Source organism: Marmota flaviventris, chromosome 4 (genome assembly GCF_047511675.1).
Source record: "Marmota flaviventris isolate mMarFla1 chromosome 4, mMarFla1.hap1, whole genome shotgun sequence".
NCBI classification, from domain to species: domain Eukaryota; kingdom Metazoa; phylum Chordata; class Mammalia; order Rodentia; family Sciuridae; genus Marmota; species Marmota flaviventris.
In genome coordinates this window covers 84743154-84761136 of record NC_092501.1, presented here as the reverse complement: position 1 = coordinate 84761136, position 17983 = coordinate 84743154, and the positions used below count along the sequence as shown (strand labels likewise).

General features: G+C 41.5%; 1 protein-coding gene across 3 annotated transcripts in view; it reads right to left on the bottom strand.

Annotated features, from left to right (window-relative positions):
• The window catches only part of Spata13 (spermatogenesis associated 13), a 151468-nt gene that overhangs the window by 45814 nt on the left and 87671 nt on the right, over nt 1–17983 (bottom strand). For 2 of the 3 annotated variants that reach the window (XM_071611318.1, XM_071611319.1), the window contains exons 3-4: nt 13082–13447; nt 10275–10419 (exon numbers count right to left, since the gene is read on the bottom strand). In XM_071611318.1, coding sequence (XP_071467419.1) covers nt 10275–10419; nt 13082–13447 — 511 coding nt within the window. Of the gene's footprint in view, nt 1–10274; nt 10420–13081; nt 13448–16639; nt 16709–17983 lie in introns of those variants that run through there. The other variant, XM_071611320.1, reaches the window with a different exon arrangement.

Sequence of the window (17983 nt, the reverse complement as noted above, 5' to 3'; positions counted from 1 at the left end):
TCAGGGACCTACAGCTTTGAGGTGGAGCACAGGGGACCTGCCTAAATATCAAAAGACCAGAAAAAAACAATTTAAGTATTTATGCCATAAACATTTTAACTTAAAACATGTAAAGATGCAATTATTCATTTTGTCATGATACAGAGAGGGACTCTTAGTGTATGGTTGTCTGAAACAAATTCTACATCTTTCTTGTATAATCCACATCCACAATGCTTCAGTTATGATTCCCATTTCTGGCTTCTTTAAAGTACAGCAATAAAACCAGAGGCACTAACAAAGCAATCTGGGTACAAGATTCCTTAGTTTGACAGATTTTTTTTTTTTTCAGTTGTGCTTTAAGGATATGGTTTACCTACCTGACCTCCTGCCAGGCCCTAAATGATCCTGCCACCAAAACTCCTCCCATAATCTGGGCCTGCCCCCACCTGCCAAAAGTAACTAACTCCTGTTACTATATATAAAACCAGGAACCTCATGGTCAGTAGCCATTTTATCCCTGAAAATGAGCCACATCAGGTGTTTGACAGATTATAAAGAAGAGCTTCCTGACCTGAAGTCTGCTCCCCAGATCTGTCATTTATGCACCTTGTGCTAACAGTGCTGGGAATTGGAACCCATGGTCTTGTGCACACTAGGCAAGCTCTTTACCACTGAACTACATCCCTAGCCTAGCAATCTATGTTTATTGAGCCTCTCCAAAGTATTTAAACTCATTTTCATAGACTCAAAGACTCTTTGGTCTCCTACTTACATTTCATCAGCATATAAGTAAGTTCCATAATTATAATAGTAAACATAACTGCTGTAAATAGGCTTGGGGTCATGACCTTGAGCATGGATTCACGCAAGAAAACAGCTTAGGGAAACAAGCATTCTGCAAGCTGTGGCCTTCTGTCAGGTTGCTCCACAGAGGCAATGAAGGGCAGCTCTCATCTGAGAAGTGGAAATGGCTTGAGGTTTGCATTATGTCACCCTGCTCTTGGTTTCTCCAATGTGCTCTCCTTTCTCTTGTCTCCACTCTTTGCATATGCTGTTCACTCAGCCAGGAATAACTCCTAACAACAAACTGGACTATTTCCCTCATCAACTTTCAAATTAGATCTCATTACCAGAACCCCCCAGAGCTGATTAAACTCCACAGGGGTATCTACACTAGCAGTTGTGTGAGAACACCTTCCAGTTTCTTCATGACCACCTAGTCTCTAGCAAAATGACTCATTAATAACAGGAGCATAAAATATGAGTTAAATAGATTCCTAACCATGGAAGTATCTCTGAAACCAAGAACACATTTAAAAACCAACTCACAAATTAAAACAAACAAACAAACAAAACAAAACAAAACAAAAACACAAAAGCAAACTAACTAAATAAATAAATAAAATTGAAGAAAATCTGGGAATAGTGATGTAGCTCAGTGGTCCCTGCATAGCATGCACGAAGCCCTGGGCTTGAATTCCAACATCAAAAACAAGACAAATCCAACTCAGAAAGGTAGAGCAGCTTGGGTATTTCTTTAAGTAACATCAATTTTTGTCCTAATAGCATGTCCTGAAGCATTTCCTAGTAATACAAACTTATCAATGTGCCATAACATTTAATCAATGTACCTTTTACAACCAATACTAGTTCCTTACTAGGGAAAAGTAAACAAATATTTTAAGTGGATCTTTTCCATTTCTGAGTGACGAATACATTTCACTACAAAATCAAATAGAAGAATCAGGAGTTGCACTTACAGAAAGAATGTCCCCTATGAAAGATAAACCCCACTGTGTTTTGAAACTACTGGGTCTTAAACATACTGGAAAATGTCTTGGCACGTTTCTTTTTTTCTTTAGATAAACCAACCTTTGATCAGCGCAGGATACATTTAACAGAAGAAGAAAGAAAGTGATGTTCTGGGGGCCGTTGAGCGGCCTCCGCTCGCGGATGGAGGTGCGGAGCGTGAGTCCAACCAGCTCTGCGCTCAGGCCTGCAGCCTGGCCAGCACTGCAAGGGGCATTTGCTCCTCCGTCGTCAAGGCCCTCCAAGACCCACTAAGGCCCATCCAGCTCAGTCAGATGATGTCACATGTGCTTAGACCTTTCTCATCATGGGGGGCTCAGGACAGAGGTCCAACAGGTGCTACCCCGCCCTTCTCTGCGGAGCACTCCAGGGCTCCCCAAGCAGCTCCGGGAGGACCAGCTCCGGGAGGACCAGCTCCCAATTCAGCGTGGAGGAGGTCACAGGCTAAGCCAGGGCCCGGGAAGGAGCCAACATCCTAGGGCGGGGCTTGCATAAATTTATCTAATTATGGCACCTCCCTATGAATGGTTGGCTCCAAAAGACCATAAGCCAACGGAACTTCCAACTACTAACTAGGACCTGTGTTTGTTCTCTCTCCTTCTCCCCCGCCCGGGGTGTGTGTGTGTGTGTATGTCTCAAAACAAAAGCAATGATCAGTATCAGTGCATCTGTAATACTTTTTGCTTGTTTTCTTGGAATGTTTGAAACCTAGGAGGTTTTCAAAATAAGTTTCTTCACCAGTCATTGACCAGCTCTGATGTGCTTCACAGAAGGGTTGGTCATCATGCATAGTCTTTCCTCAGTATCTGGCTGGGACTGGTTTCAGGATCCCCTGGGACACCAAACACTGAGGGTGCTCAAGTGCCTTATATAAAATGCTGCTGTATTTCAAAGAATTTCCCCACATCCTCTTGTACACTTTAAATTACTCCTAGGTGACTGATAACACATGATACAATGTAAATACTATTAAAAAGTTATTATACTGTATTGTTTAGGGGATAATGACAAGAAAAATATATATATTCTGTAAAGATGCAACTTTTTTCAGAATATTATCTGTAGTTGGTTGAATCCATGGATGGGGAACAAGTAGATACAGAGGTCTGCCTATAATTTGGGTCATGCTGTCCTTTGTAGATCACAAGACATATCATGCCTTTAAAGCACTGGAATTTTAGTTGTTTCCTAATGAAAAATATGAATCAGATATTATTTAGTTTTACAATCTGGTGTGAGCAACTCATAGCATTCAGGTTGAGAGAGTTGTCCTCGGTCAGAAGGCTACTTGGTCAATTTAATTCTCTTTCCCAGCTTAGACAGAGTGACTATATTCACAAAAAGCTAAAATGTAAAAACAAAAATTAAATAAAGCAATTATTAGTGTAAGAAAAAACTTTAGATATCATTAAAAAGTCAACTTGCCATGCTTGTACCCACTTAGAACAGCATTGCCCCCTGATGGAGTTATCCAATAACTCCACCATTCTCTCCTTTGTTATCTGGCATAATTACTAAATGCTCTAAAATAGATGTACTGATTAGCTAAAATGCTTTAATTTGTTTGTTTTAAAGCAGCGCTGGGGATTGAATCCTGGGCCTTGTCTACACTAGGAAAGTGCTCTACCACTGAGCTTCATCCCCAACCCTACAGTGCTTTCTAAAAATATAAGATAGGGGTTGGAGGTAGAGCTCAGTGGTATAGCACTTGCCTACCATGTACATAGCCCTGGGTTCAAACCCTAACATCACAAAACACACACACACACACACACACACACAAAACCCAATATAAATATATAAAATATATATAACAGATGGGGGATGGGGGTTTAATGAGAGAGAGAGAGAGAAAGGATTTTTTTTTTTTTCTTTTTGAAAGTGGACTACCGAAATCTAGTGACTTCAATACCTGGGCATACTTTTATCTGTTGCTTATGATCCATAAAAATTCTAAGCAGTGGCACATGCCTATAATTCCAAGCTTGGGAGCCTGAGACAAGAGAATTCTGAGTTCAAAGCCAGCTTCAGCAATTTAGCAAGGCCCTAGACAACTAAGTGAGACCCTGTCTCAAAATAAAACATAAAAAGAGCCGAGGATGTGGCTCAGTGGTTAAGCCTGCCTGGGCTCAACCCTCTACACCAAAAACAAACAAACAAAAATCTACTAAAGTTTAAAATCAAAGAAAACTACACATTCTCTTTTCTGGGAGACAATTAAGTTAATCGGAAGTTCATCATAAGAGTAAAATAATCTGAACTTGATGGATGGGACCAGTAGAGAGAAAGTGAATGAACATGAAAATAAGAATTCTGAAAAGCCATCAAATTTTCTTGACAAATGAGTGGAACCCAGAAGTCAGAATGGGGAAATTAGGCAGGACACGCAGTGGCACATGTGGGTAATTCTATCTACTTGGGAGGTTGAGGCAAGTGAATCACAAGTTCAAGGCCAGCCTGAATAATTTGGCTAAACCTTGCCTCAAATAAATAAATAAATAAGGGTTGGGAGTGTAGCTCAATAGTAGAACATTCCTAGATTTAATGCCAGTACTCCCGCCCAAAATAATAAATAAATATAGATAGACAGATAAATTCAATAAGGCCAAACCCAGGGAATATGAAGCCACAGATATAAAATGTAATTATGTTGGGCTGGGGATGTATCTCAGTGTTAGAGTGCCTACTTACCATGTTCAACATCCTGGGTTCAATCCCTAGCACCACTAAGTAAATAAATAAACCCATAACATTTTTAGATCAGCAGCCTTCTATACATGAACTTTATAAAGGCACTTGTAAGTGCCACTGTGATTCATTATCTTGATTCTGTTATCTTAAATACCACACCCATGAGGTAGACAAGCAGTGTTCAGTTCAAATGACCTTCCTTCACACACTGCATGGGCTCCTAAGAGATAAGACTTGTATACTAAATAGAGCGAGAGAGAAAAATGCCAAGTGCTAGGAAAGGGTGGATTTTTTTTAAGCCTGGTATTGTGGCACATTCCTTGTAATCCAAGTGACTCCAGAGGCTGAGGCAGAAGGATTACAAGTTCAAGGCCAGCCTAACAACTTAGAAAAAATAAAAAGGGCTGGAGATGTAGCTCAGAGCACTCCTGGGTTCAATATCCAGTAACCACCCCACCCCCCAAAAAAAAAATCTAACAATTTTAACTATTTTCCACCTACTTTCCTGGAGTATTTTAAAACAAATCTGTTATATCATCTTATGCAAAAAATATTTCAATGTATGTCAATAACAAGAACTTAAAAATAGGGCTGGGGATATAGTTCAGTTAATAGAGTGCTTGCCTCATATGTACAAGGTTCTGCGTTCAATCCCCAGCACCAAAGAAAAAGAAAAAAAAAAAAAGAACTTAAAACTATCATTATCCTAACTAACAAATTAATAACAATTCTTTCATGTTACCAAACATTCAATCCCTTTGAAAATTTCCCCTTTCATCTCAAAATCATCTTTTTCAAAACTGGTTTGTTGATATCAGATCTAAACAAAGTTCACTCATTACATTATGGAATATAACTTAGATTAAACATAGCTCTCTGGGTGGCATCTGTATTAGATTTTGCAACTAATTATGGTGTTAAGGAGATTGGTGCTAGCACTCTGGTGATATGTACACCAAAAATTACATATCATATGGAAAGAAAGAAACCCTAAGCCTGGTATATAGAAGCACTGGAAATGGTCTATCAAGTGAGTTCCAATTCGCACCAGAAGATGAAAGTGGCAGGAGTTTTATAAGCCTTGAATTCTAGTCAGAGATGCCTCCACTGTACTAAAGATCTGCATCTTCATGGAGGTGGACACTGTTACTGCCCCAGGCAATAGGGAAAGCTCAAATTATTGGAATGATCTGACCCATGAGGTCTTTCGTTGTGCCTAACTGATCTCTGGCATCCTTAGGAGCAAAACTGATGAGAAACTCCATGAAGATATCACTTGATTTAAGTAGCAGGAAATCTCCAAGTCTGGTGAGCAGAAACTGACCTAAGCTGGTATAACAAAGAAACAACCAGGGTTCTCACTCAACTCCCAAGCTCAAAGTCTCAGTGATGCAAAGGCCAGGTCATCTTGGGTAGGCATACTATTACTGCAAGTCTTCTCAGCCTTCCTCAAAAGAGGCCTTCCATCATTGGGAAACCCCAGTGGCAAAACATATCTCTGTGACTGGAAGGAAATGGACTTAGGAAGGATTTAGCTTGTGTGGACTCATGGCTGGGAACTAAGGGTTTGGCTGAATGGCTTGGGGAAAGGTGGAAAGAACATAATAAATGAAGCCTTTAACTGGATATATCAGAAAACCAAAATATGAGAAGATAACCATTCCATGTAAATGCTGACAGCAACAGTGGCTGTTTAATAATCATGTGGACCTTATTTCCACTGTGTAGATGTCAGTCAATCTTCTTTCCTCCTTATCCTGATGGTTTACTAAGTGGGTTCATTCTAGTGGCAGAAATAGATGCTGAGCCTGGGCTAAACCACAAGACCTTCCCCTCAACCAAGTTAATGATACGGTTCTTTGTAGGAACCAGACAACTACTTGTGGAAAGTTGATTACAATGGGCCCTTGTCATAATAGAGAAGGACAATGATTTGTCCTTACTGGAAAAACCACTGGTGCTGGACATGCATTTCCTTCAGCACCAGACCTCTGCTGGGTCTTGGTGAAGGCGCCTAGACTGTCATTGTGGCATCTCAGACAGCACTGCTTCTCCCCAGTGACCATCTCCTGCTCAATCACAGCTTTCTGAATCAAAATTACAGAGGCAGCTTGGAGACACATCCTGATGCTGCCATGCAGGAGACACATGCTCTGAACTTATGACTGATGTCACTGGGTAATGCTCACCTATTGTGGGAAACCACTGGTACACACAGAAGTTTTTTTGGTGACTTCTTAACACACTTGAAAAATATTTCTTCCCCATCCAATAACTACTCTGTTGAAACTGAATTTAGAACCACAAGGGAGAAGTACTTCCACTGGAGTTCCCAGCCCTGACTCTGCTGAATTAGAACCCAGTAAGCCTGGTCATTATAGCATCTTCTAGCCACTGGGGAAAAAAGCACCCAAGGAAAACATGGATGGCCTTGTGGTCACTGACACCATGGTTTCTCAACTGGACTCATATAATGGCCTTCACATCAGTTTCCCTTCCTCTGCCTTTCCCCCGCAAACTCCTTTCTCTCTGAAGCAGAAATTAGAACCTATCATTCTCCTGCTGGCAATGATTTCCCATTGCACTCAAAATAACCCCAAATCCTCGTGACCTGCAGTGCCCTTCTGTCTAGCCACAGCTGAACCCTCTGACTGCAGCATCTTCTTCTCTCCCTGTTCCCTGAGCTCTAGTCATTCTGGCCTCCTTGCTGAACCTCAGATATATCAAGATTTTGCCTATCTTTGGATGTCTATTGCTTCCTCTGGGACCTCTCCTCCTCCAAATCTTTGCCTCACTGTCTCCTACTCATCTTTGAAATCTCTACTCCAGTGTCACATCCCACTCCTACTCTCTACCACCTCACCCTCATTCATCTTATGCAGAGCAATCACAGGTCCTTGGGTAATCCTTACTGGCTTATGGGATCTATTTAAATTATAGAATGTGCAGTTTTCCCTCTGTATTTTTGAGGAACTTGTTCCAGGACACCTCACTTACATACCAAAATCCTTGGATGCTCAAGTCCCTTATATATATATAAAATGGCACAGTATTTGCATAGAATGTACGCACATCCTCCTGTATACTTTACATTATTTTTAGATTACCTATACCTAGAACAACAAGAATATCATGTAAATAGTAGTTATAATGGTTGTTTAGAGAATAATGACAAGGAAAAAAGTCTGGGGCTGGGGGTGTAGCTCAATGGTACAGAGGCTGTGTGGATTTGATCCCTAGCAACAGGGGGAAAAAAAAAATCAAAGTCTGAGTATATTCAGTATGGGGGCAATCTTTTTTTGAATTCTCTTCTTTTCAGAAATTTTTATTTATTTATTTTTGAGGTACTAATAACCAAGCCCATGCTTCATGTATGCTAGGAAGGGCTCTAACACTGTGCTGTGCCTCCAGCACCTGATTATTTTTGATCAGTGGTTAGTTGAATCTGTGCATGTGGAACCTTCAGATAGAAAGGGCCACCTATTAACTTGTTGTAATACTTTAATTCTTAGCTATATCTCAAATGATAAAAACAGTACCTAGGTCATAGCTGATGCCCCATTAATTTTTATAGAGTAACCGATTTTTGACCAACAGGAAGTAGACAGGATCACCTCCTCTGGCACCGAGCCCTAACAGGTAAGATACTGGGAGAGGCCAGGAAGCAGCCAACGGGAAGAATATCTGTGCAGTTGAAAACTACCACCTACAGCCTTGTAACCAGACCCCCCCCCCCAAAAAAAAGAGAGAGGTTTCCTTTTATGATGTCATGTACTCATAATACAATAGTTTATTTACTATGTCCTTCCTCTTCCTACTTCCCATCATGATACAGTGTTGCTTAAATTTATCTCAGGCTAAAAACACTAACAGAACTGGAGAAGAAAGAGTTCTAACTCCACAGTCTTAGACTTGGAGGTGTCAGCTATAATTGATGAGTCTTTGGTTTGTCATCCCTAGGTAAGGAGGAGGGTTTTCAGTAATATCTGGAATAGGTGCACCATGATAAGAGTACCATTTAGAACATTAGAGACAGTTTTGTTTAGGTAGGAAAATTTTTTTAAAAAAGTACTGCTTGGGCTGGGGATGTGGCTCAAGCGGTAGCGCGCTCGCCTGGCATGCGTGCGGCCTGGGTTCGATCCTCAGCACCACATACAAACAAAGATGTTGTGTCCGCCGAAAACTAGAAAATAAATATTGAAAAATTCTCTCTCTCTCTCTTCTCCCTCTCTCTCTCACACTCTCTCTTTAAAAAAAAAAAAAAAAAAAGTACTGCTTATTTGTCAATAAGAACCTTTGACCACTCAGCTTTCTTTTCTTTCTTTTCCTGTGGGCAGGGGAGCTAAATCCACTGTCCTTTTTATTTTTTGAGACAGTGTCTCACTAAGTTGCTAAGGTAGCCTCCTGAGTGGCTGGGATTAGAGGCCTGGACCACTGTGTTCAGCTTTATTTTCCTTTGTAGCACTACCTGCCCTGTTAGATATTTACTTGTTATTCTCCTCACTAAATTGTAAGTGACTAAAGAGGCTTTGTTCTGCTGACTGCTGTCACATGGTACATGGTAAGCTCTCGATGGTGAATGAATCAGTGAGAGAGAGAGCAAACGTACAACCTGTACAATCTTTTCCTGTTCCTAACACCACCTAGATTTCCTCTAGGAGAATGAACCCTCCTCTATTGTATTTGGCCTTGGTGGACAAAGAACTCAAGCACAGAAGGCAAGGAGGCCTGAAGGCACCCCCTCCTTCTCCCTGTACCAGTGCTACCAGGTGGTGGACATGACACCTAGCTCAGAGAGCTGAATCCTCATCTGGGGACTCTGACTCTTGGGTGAATGACAGAGGACAAACTGGACTTCACGCCTTCCCTGTGATGGCAGAGTCAGTCCTTCTCATGGCTCCTTGGCTCCTGGGAGCAACCCTGATTGCTTTCTACATCCTAGCCTGGTTCCCCAACCATCCCATCAATTCTGGGAGCACTCAACATCCTTCCAATACATTCCCTTTTTGCTTAACCTAGCCAGTTAATTTTTAGTATTTTTCAATGAAAAAAACCTAAAGCTAAAATGAAAAAATGTAAAAGCAACAAAAACAAAAAACTAATTCTACAGGAAACACAAAATAATCTATTTGCATATGTTCAGGGATTAGAAGAGAAAGCCTCTACATGTCATTATCAAAACCATTTCCGTTTTCCCTAATTTTTGTAACTCTTTGACCATGTGTGTGCAGGTTGTACACTGATACAGTCATGATATATGCTTTTGGTTAAATTCTGTCCCCCCAAGACATGATGAAGTCCTTACCCCTGGGACCCACAGATGTGACCTTATTTGGAAACAATATCTTTTTAAATGATCAAGTTACAATGAGGTCATTAGGGTGGATCCAAATGCAGTAAAGTTGGTGTCTTTATAAAGGGGAAATGTGGACACAGGAGTCAGACACATGTACCCGGAGAATGCCACAGGAACATGAAGGAACAAACACTGCCACACTCTGATCTCAGACTTCCAGCCTAGGCCTTGGTTCTCACTGGGATGTGCCCGGTGGAAGGTTAGGTACGCAGACATCACAAGGGGGTCAAACTTCTCCAATTCACCAGGTTGGCTGAAAAAGCACCCACCCCCCCAAACAGCAAATGACACACCCTTATCCTGAGAAGAAACTTCCTCAAGGCCAGGCAAGCACCACCCTGACCCAGAGGAAGAAGAAAAGCAGCAAAATCACCCGGACACTTTGGGCACCTGGCAACAAACAGATGTTTCCATAGGAGGCCACTTTGAGACTCACCATTGGATGCTCTCATCTGCCGCCGACGTCCCACACGGTCTAGTCCAATGGGGGTGCTCTGGGAAAATGTGAAGGGCCTGAGCCTGGCCGACACTGCCTTGTAGGGTGGCACCTGGTGAGCGGGCACGGGTGGCCTGGCTGTTGGCTACAAAAGGAAAGCAAAAGCTATAAGAAGGGGCCAGGAAGTGGCAGCTCCTGCAAGCAGCAGGCTATACAGCCTTCTCACCACAAAGCCACTCACAGATGTGAAACGGCTTCTCCAAATCCTGCCAAGAGCTGCAGGCTGCACTGGGCTCAGTGGCAATGTGTTAATCTAAAACTTTAACAGTCATTATCAGCTCAGAGGCTCCTACCTCACAGGATCACATCTCATCGCATTTGTCAGAGACATGTCAACAGGGAATAGTAAGCAAAAGTGAAGTGCCTGAGAACAGGACTGATTTAGGAAATGACAGAATGCCCACACAGCTTCAGGGTCAGGGTGAAGAAGATGCCTTCCCAAGAGCAGACTCTGGAGGAAGCAAAGATGTAGACATAAGGCCCAGCCAGGGTTACAGATAGCAGCTCTACCCATCCCTGAAGACCCACAAGGACTTGTGGACCTAAAGTCAATTGCTTACATAAAATAACAACAGCTGAGCTTTTATAAAAAGCTGGGTTTTGCCAAGTGTAGTCGCACATGCCTGTAATCCCAACTACTAGGGAGTTGAAGAAGGAGGATCACAAGTTCCAGGTAACCCTCAGTAACTCTCGTGAGACCATTTCAAAAAAAAAAGTGGGAGATATAGCTTACTGGTAAAGCACTGCTGGGTTTAATCACCAGTAATGCAGGGATGGGGATGTGACTCTGTGGTGGAACGCTTGTCTAGCATGTGCAAGGCCCTAGGTTTCATCTTCAACACTGAAAAAAAAAAAAAAAAGATAGTTTCCTACATATTTACCCAGGTCTCTTTGGAATCATCTATAATGTACCTTCCTATTTTCCATATGTATGACTCCTATAAGTATGCATCAAAGGCTCACTTGGTTTGTGCTTTCCTTGGATTTGACTGAAGAAGTTATTTGTTTGTTTATTTGTTTTAGTGCTGGGGATTGAACCCATGGGCGACTTACCACTGAGCTACCTCCCCAGACTTTTTTAAATTTTAAGGCTGGGTCTCACTGAGTTGCTTAGTACCTTGCTAAATTGCTGAGGCTAGCCTCAAACTTGCAATATTTCTGCCTCAGACCCAAGTCACTGGGATTACAGATATCTATCACTGTGCCCAGCCTTCCTTAGGTTCTTAAAGAATTTTTCTACCCAACTCCCTAAGTAAAATTATGATACAGAAAATTATTTTGCCATACTTTTTTTTGATAATCTGTAGTGAAATATTTTTAAATGCTTTAGATTGTCTCTATACTGCACTTCAGGTTATAATAGAGTACAAAGTATTTTAGTTCAAATTATTTCCTCTAACTGGTAGAGTATCTTGGAGAAGGATCTTACAGATTTTGAGATATTCTTCAATTTGACTTGCTTTTACCTTAAGAATTCAATTTAACTCAATTGAGTTAAATAAGAGGTTTTGAGTGCTTGCTGCCAACAAGGCATTGTGCTGGGACTTCACAGGGAGAATGTCAACATTAAATCCAAAACCAATATAGAATTTCCCTTTTAAGAGAATTTATGTGTTATTTAAGACATCATCCAGCAGGTTTTAAAAATAAAATTGGGCATATACATTACTTAAAGACTGTTGTGTGAACATTTGACCACAGCCAGGATATCAACTTTGCCAAACACATATAAAATTTCTTTAGGACTGCATCTTTATTTAAAAGTCTTATATACTCAGAGTACACTGGGCACTTGATAAATATTTGTTGAATTTAAAATATACCAAGGGACCAATGTCAAACCAGTTGCAAATCAAAAAACAACCAAGAAAGAAAGAAAAAGAAAAGGTAAGAAAAGAGTAGAGACTGGAGACGTAGGGGGGTAGCTCAGTAGTAGACCACTAGCCCAAGCACATGTGAGGCCCTGGGTTCCATCCCCAGAACCCCCTCTTCCCCCCCCCCCCCCAAAGGATAAAACAGATTTTCTTTTAAGTGTGATAAGAGGTGCATTTTTTCCCCTACCATTTTGTTACCATTTTTTTTTCTTTTTCTTTTTCTTTTTGGTATCAGGGACTGAGCCCAGGGGCACCTAACCACAGAGCTACATCCCCAGCCCTTCTTTATTTTTCATTTTGAGACAGAGTCACACTAAGTTGCTTAGGGCCTCACTAACTTACTGAGGCTGGCTTTGAACTTAAGATCCTCTTGCCTCAGCCTCCCAAGACACTGGGATTACAGGTGTGCAACTGGCTCCTTACGTTTTTTGTTCATTTGGGGTTAGAATCCATGGCCTTGCATATACTAGGCAAGCACTCTGTCATGGGGCTCTATCTCCAGCCCTTCTATTTCTTTTTATTTTCTTTTATCTTTCCATTTTAACAATAGACCACTCTCTGTTGTATCCTGTTACCCTTCCCCTGGTTAAAATCTCAGGTTGATTAGAAACAAAAGGCAAACCTGTTTCACAAATCATTAGAGACCTCAGGAAAGAAAGATTAGGAAAAAGGTGAACAGGTGTCAGGGGGTTAGTTTGAATTCAAGCAAGTTTTCAAGCAACATCAGGAGGAAAAGGCTGTGAGGAGATGCATCATCTTCCAGGAAGAGAGAAGAAAGCAAAAGCAGCTTCCGGTTTAGTTTGCAGTGAGAGAACAAAGGCCTGGAAGCTGGAAGTTCTTTGCCGGCTGTGGTAGCAACACACCAAATCTTACTTGGGTTAGAAGATTCTCGATTTCCTCTGTTTGTTTGTTGCCATAGAAGGTGACCCCTCCTATCACAGAAATGGGGCGTCTTCTCCGACCTCCTTTGGTACAGCTGGCTGAAACATTCTTGTCTGCAGAACCAGTGGAGGACATGTTCTCCAGGGGGGGCCCATCCACACAGTCCTTGCTCTGGGGGTCCACAGCAACGGAGTCTTCAGGAATGGACAAACTTCGGCTGGCCAGCTGGCCATAGTCAGACAGTGGCCGCGGTCTGGACCGCTTCCCGGAGCCCCATCTCCTCCTGGTGATCCTGGGCACCTCTGTCCTCTCCTCATCCTGGGATGAGCCTGGCCTCCAGGGATCACCAGTCACAACCTTTTCAAATGTGAACATGTTAGGTGAGCTCCAAGATCCAGGAAGGTATTAACAAAGAACAAGCTATCTGTCTCCTTCCCCACTATCCTCCTCAGCACCACTTGGGGCTGCCTTGATTTACTTGTTTACAATTATTATTTGTGTAGCAGACAATGAAGATACAACTAACGAACTTATAACTATAGTTAATGTGTCCCAAATATACAAAATAATAGCATGGAGGAGGCTCAAACCTGAAATGAGTGTGTAAAGCTACACATGGCTGCCCTAAGGTATTTCTTTCAAAAATGTGCACTACTTAAAAACAGAAGACTAAATCCAGGGTGTTAGCTGCTGGACCTGGCAAGGACCTGCTGCTGGAGCTGGCAGCTTCTGGGCAGCAGTTTGATGGGGGAAGAGCACTGAACTAAGATTGAGAGAACTAGATCAGGTGACTAAGTAGCTGTGTAATCTTGGACAAGTCACAACTAACTTCTCTGGATCTCAGATATTAGACTGGACACATCTCACGACTCAAAATTTTGTGACCCTCAATAAAGCAATACCTTCTTTCTTTTTTTGGTCACAATGCAGAGGATCAAACCTAAGGCTTTGCACATGCCAGGCAAGAACTCTACCATTGAACTACACCCCCAGACCCCCTTTTCATTTTTGAAACAATTCTTCAGAGTCAATGAAATGGTCAGAAAAACACAAGAGGTTTGAAATCAGGCAGACTTCTGTGCTAGTCACTGTCTGGGCAACCAGCTAGCCTTGTAATCTCAGGGAAGTTAGTCAATGTCTCCCATTTGGCTCCCTAACTATATACAGGGGAAGAATAGGTCCTTGCAGGGATGAAATGTGATAATGGTAATAGGCCTTATCAGCTGGAGTTAGTGATCACTCTTACAAAGCCATGTATGTCCTATCCCCTGGGTTTACTCCTGCCTGGAGGTAGACAGATGCTATCTCAGCAACTCCCTCAAAGTCTGGACACTTGAGTCCAAAGACCTGCTGGAGCAGAGCCAGCAGCAGACCAGCCTGCAAGTCAGGCCTGATGCCTTCAGTTCTTCCATCCTGGGGCAAAGGAAAAAGGCTGTCATACCCCAGGCACAGGGAGGACAAGGAGAACACCCAGAGACAGTAAGTTGGTAAGGCAGGCAATGGCTGAGGATGTAGCCTCAGGCATCCCCACCCTGTCCTTACCCACAAGACTGGTTGGACCTGAAGAAAGCTAAATGGTGGTGGCCCAAGAAGGCACACCTCCTGCCAGTGACAACAAAGATCTGAATCGTAGGCCCTAAGATTTCCAGTCTGATGAGTTTGAACATTCAAGAAGATCATGCACCATGAAAATTTGATGAAGTGCCAAGGAAGCAGGAAGGGATTAGTAGATATTCTATTTCAACCTCCTCATTTTTCAAATTAGAAACATTGAGACCTGAAGATGTTCAGTGACTTGTCCCAGTCACAGAGCCAGTTCGTGGCAACAAAGACCCTGAAAGGTGAATCTCATAATTTCTGTCCCACAAGTTTTCCAGCAGTCTCACAGAGGATCCTAGCAGTCTTCACTTACCCTGTTATCCACCTTTTCTTGTTTGTTTGTTTGTTTGTTTGTAGTGCTAGGGATCAAACCTGGGCCTTTGTGCATACTTGGCAAGTGCTCCACCACTGAGCTATATATACGCCAGCCCTCTCCACTGATTCTCTCTCACTGCTAGAATGCTGCCTACATCAAGGCACTACGAAGGGACCCAGATTATGTTACTATGTAATAAGAATTATTCTGAGTCCGAGGCATTGAAGAATAGGCTTTGTTTCTGAACTGTTACCTGCCTAAAAGCAGAGGTTCCCAAAAGGAAAATCCATGCCTAAATAGACATCTATCTTGTCTCCCATTTCTTCTCCTAGAAGCCCATTTATCTCTCTTAAAGGACATTTGCTTTTCCTCTAAATTCCCTTCTCCCCCTCCCCTTTCCCTATCAAGATTGTATATAAACCTCAAATTCCAATCACCCACTAGAGCCACATTTTTCTGTGAATACCTACAAACCTACATACACCAGAATAAAAAATCTGTTTTGCTAATCTATTGTTTGTCAATTTAATGCACAGACCTCCAAACACAGCACCTAAGAGGGTAGAGGAAAAGTTTTCCTCCTCAATGCTACCATGGAAAGATATAAGCAAAACCATGAAAGTTGCAATTATTTTCTGAATTACAAACAAATATTACAACTGGTATATACAAAATATATATAACAGATTATACACAAAAAATGATAATGGATGTCTGAAATAAATTATTAAATAAACTGACACTCACAATTTAAGTACATAGTGAAAATAAACCCACTTATAACACTGCAATAAAAAGGTTCAGAAATAACATGCTAGAAAAACAGAAGTAGAACAGAATCAGAGGTAAGAAATAGTCTATTCAATGCTGTATGTGAGGTTTTATTTGTTTTTTGTTTGTTTCCTTTTGTCAAAGGAACTTAGCTTGTTTTGGCACTTATGCAACTTGCTATTTTTTTCTTACTGATACTGAAAATAAGGAAATACTCCAGGAAGTGATCAGGGCTAAATGAAGGTAGGTGTGCCCAAATCAGGCCATTACACAGCAGGTGAAGGGGCACAAGATTATTCCTTCAACACATCACACCTCAGTGTCAGCTATTGTGTTTGCACAGGGGACACATATAAAAACAAACTATAATTTGATTTTTCAGTGCTTATACAGTTCTACTGAAGATACAAACGAAGTGTTGATTGTTCTAGGAACTGCAAAATTTAGTTAACAGGACAACACGTAACTAAAACAGACATATCCATTTCATGCCCAGTGAAGTACAGAAAGAAGGATGTAAGCTTCAGATTAAAGCTTACATTCACATATTTGATCTCAGGCAGAAGAGAGTTAAATCCCCTATTTAAAAACAAAACAAAACATTCTGAGGGATATTCTAAAACTAAATCCTTTTTCGTGTGTGTGGTTCAGGGATCGAACCCAGTACCTTGCACATGTAGGCAAGTAATCAACCACTGAGCTAGCCGCATCCCCAGAACAAACTAAATCTTTGTTTTGTTTTTAGCAAAATTCACATACTTCAGAAATACTGCCCAGGCTCATTCCAGGGAGTACAATTTGACTGAATTTTTGTGAAACTGAAAACACAGACAGCAACAAACTTCTACAATCTGAGAACCTACCTCTGACTTGGCCATGGGCAAGGGCAGCCCACAAACACACTGGAGAAACAAGCAGTTGACCATGTCCATGTTCTCTAGAGTTTTTCTTGCCTTTAAAGCCCTGTAATCAGGAGCTTACATGGCCAAGCCAGAGCCCTGCCTGGTCCAATCCAGCAGTCTCAGCTAGGATCATTCTAGGGCTCTATAAGCTTGAGTGGCCAATTCACACCCAAGTCATAAACTTTTGTAAATAGACTTTGCAGTGTGGTCACCGCCCTTTTAACTCTTACTTCTCTGTGTACTTTTAATGTACTTTTCCTAGTCAGTATGATACACTTTCTTTCTATACAAGATTTCTTTTTTTTTAACTTTACAAAAATGCAAAGTTAATATAGGCTGTTATCTCCAGCTAGACATTTCAAATTCTTTTTGAAATCATGATAAGAGCAAATTATGAACACAAGAAAAATAAAAAAATTTTTATAAAGCACCTGGATTTTACATGCATCTATTCAGAAGCCTGACCCACAGTAATCATAAAGGATCGATCAGCAAAGGTTGTGGGTTGATAGTGTCCCCCCAAAGGATATCCCCAAGGTACATGTGAATGTGATGTTATTTGTAGACTGGAATTTTTGCAGATGTAACCAGTTAAAATGGGATCACCCTGGATTAGGTGGGACTTAATAGCTGCTGTCCTTATAAGCAGAGGGAAATTAGGGAGGGCACAGACAAATAGGAAAGGGAGCAAGCCATGAGAGGAGCAGAGAATGAACTGATGCACTGACAAACCAAGGTACACCAAGGCTCACTGGCTACTGCCAGAAGCTGGATAAGGCAAAGGATCCCCCTGAAGACCTTGGCAGGGATCTTGGCCCCGCCCATCATACTTTGATTTTTGAACTTGCCTCCAGAACTGTGAAAGAAAAATTATCTGTTGCTTTAATCCATCCAGTTTCTGGTAACTTATTTTGACAACCATAGTAAACTAGTACAACAAGACAATTCAGAAAGAGATATTACAAGCAAGGAAATTAAAGATGCATTGTGAAGATTAAAAAAAAAAATTGAACTAAAGCAAAGGGACTGTGATAGGAAGGGCTTTCCCAAAATGCATATTAATGCAATAAGCTAGCCTCCCAGATTTCCCGCAGGGTTCAACAGCCCCAGATGCCATAAGGAATTCAGGTATTGTTACAGAGATGGAGGTGACAATTAACGCTGTAGAGGATGCAACAACAATAGGAATAAAATTTGAAGGCCTATAATGTGCCAGATCCACGCCAAGCCTGCACAAGAGCTTACTGAATCTTCACAACTAGGAGGCAGGTACTATTTGACATATTTTACTGAATTAAGACCTTG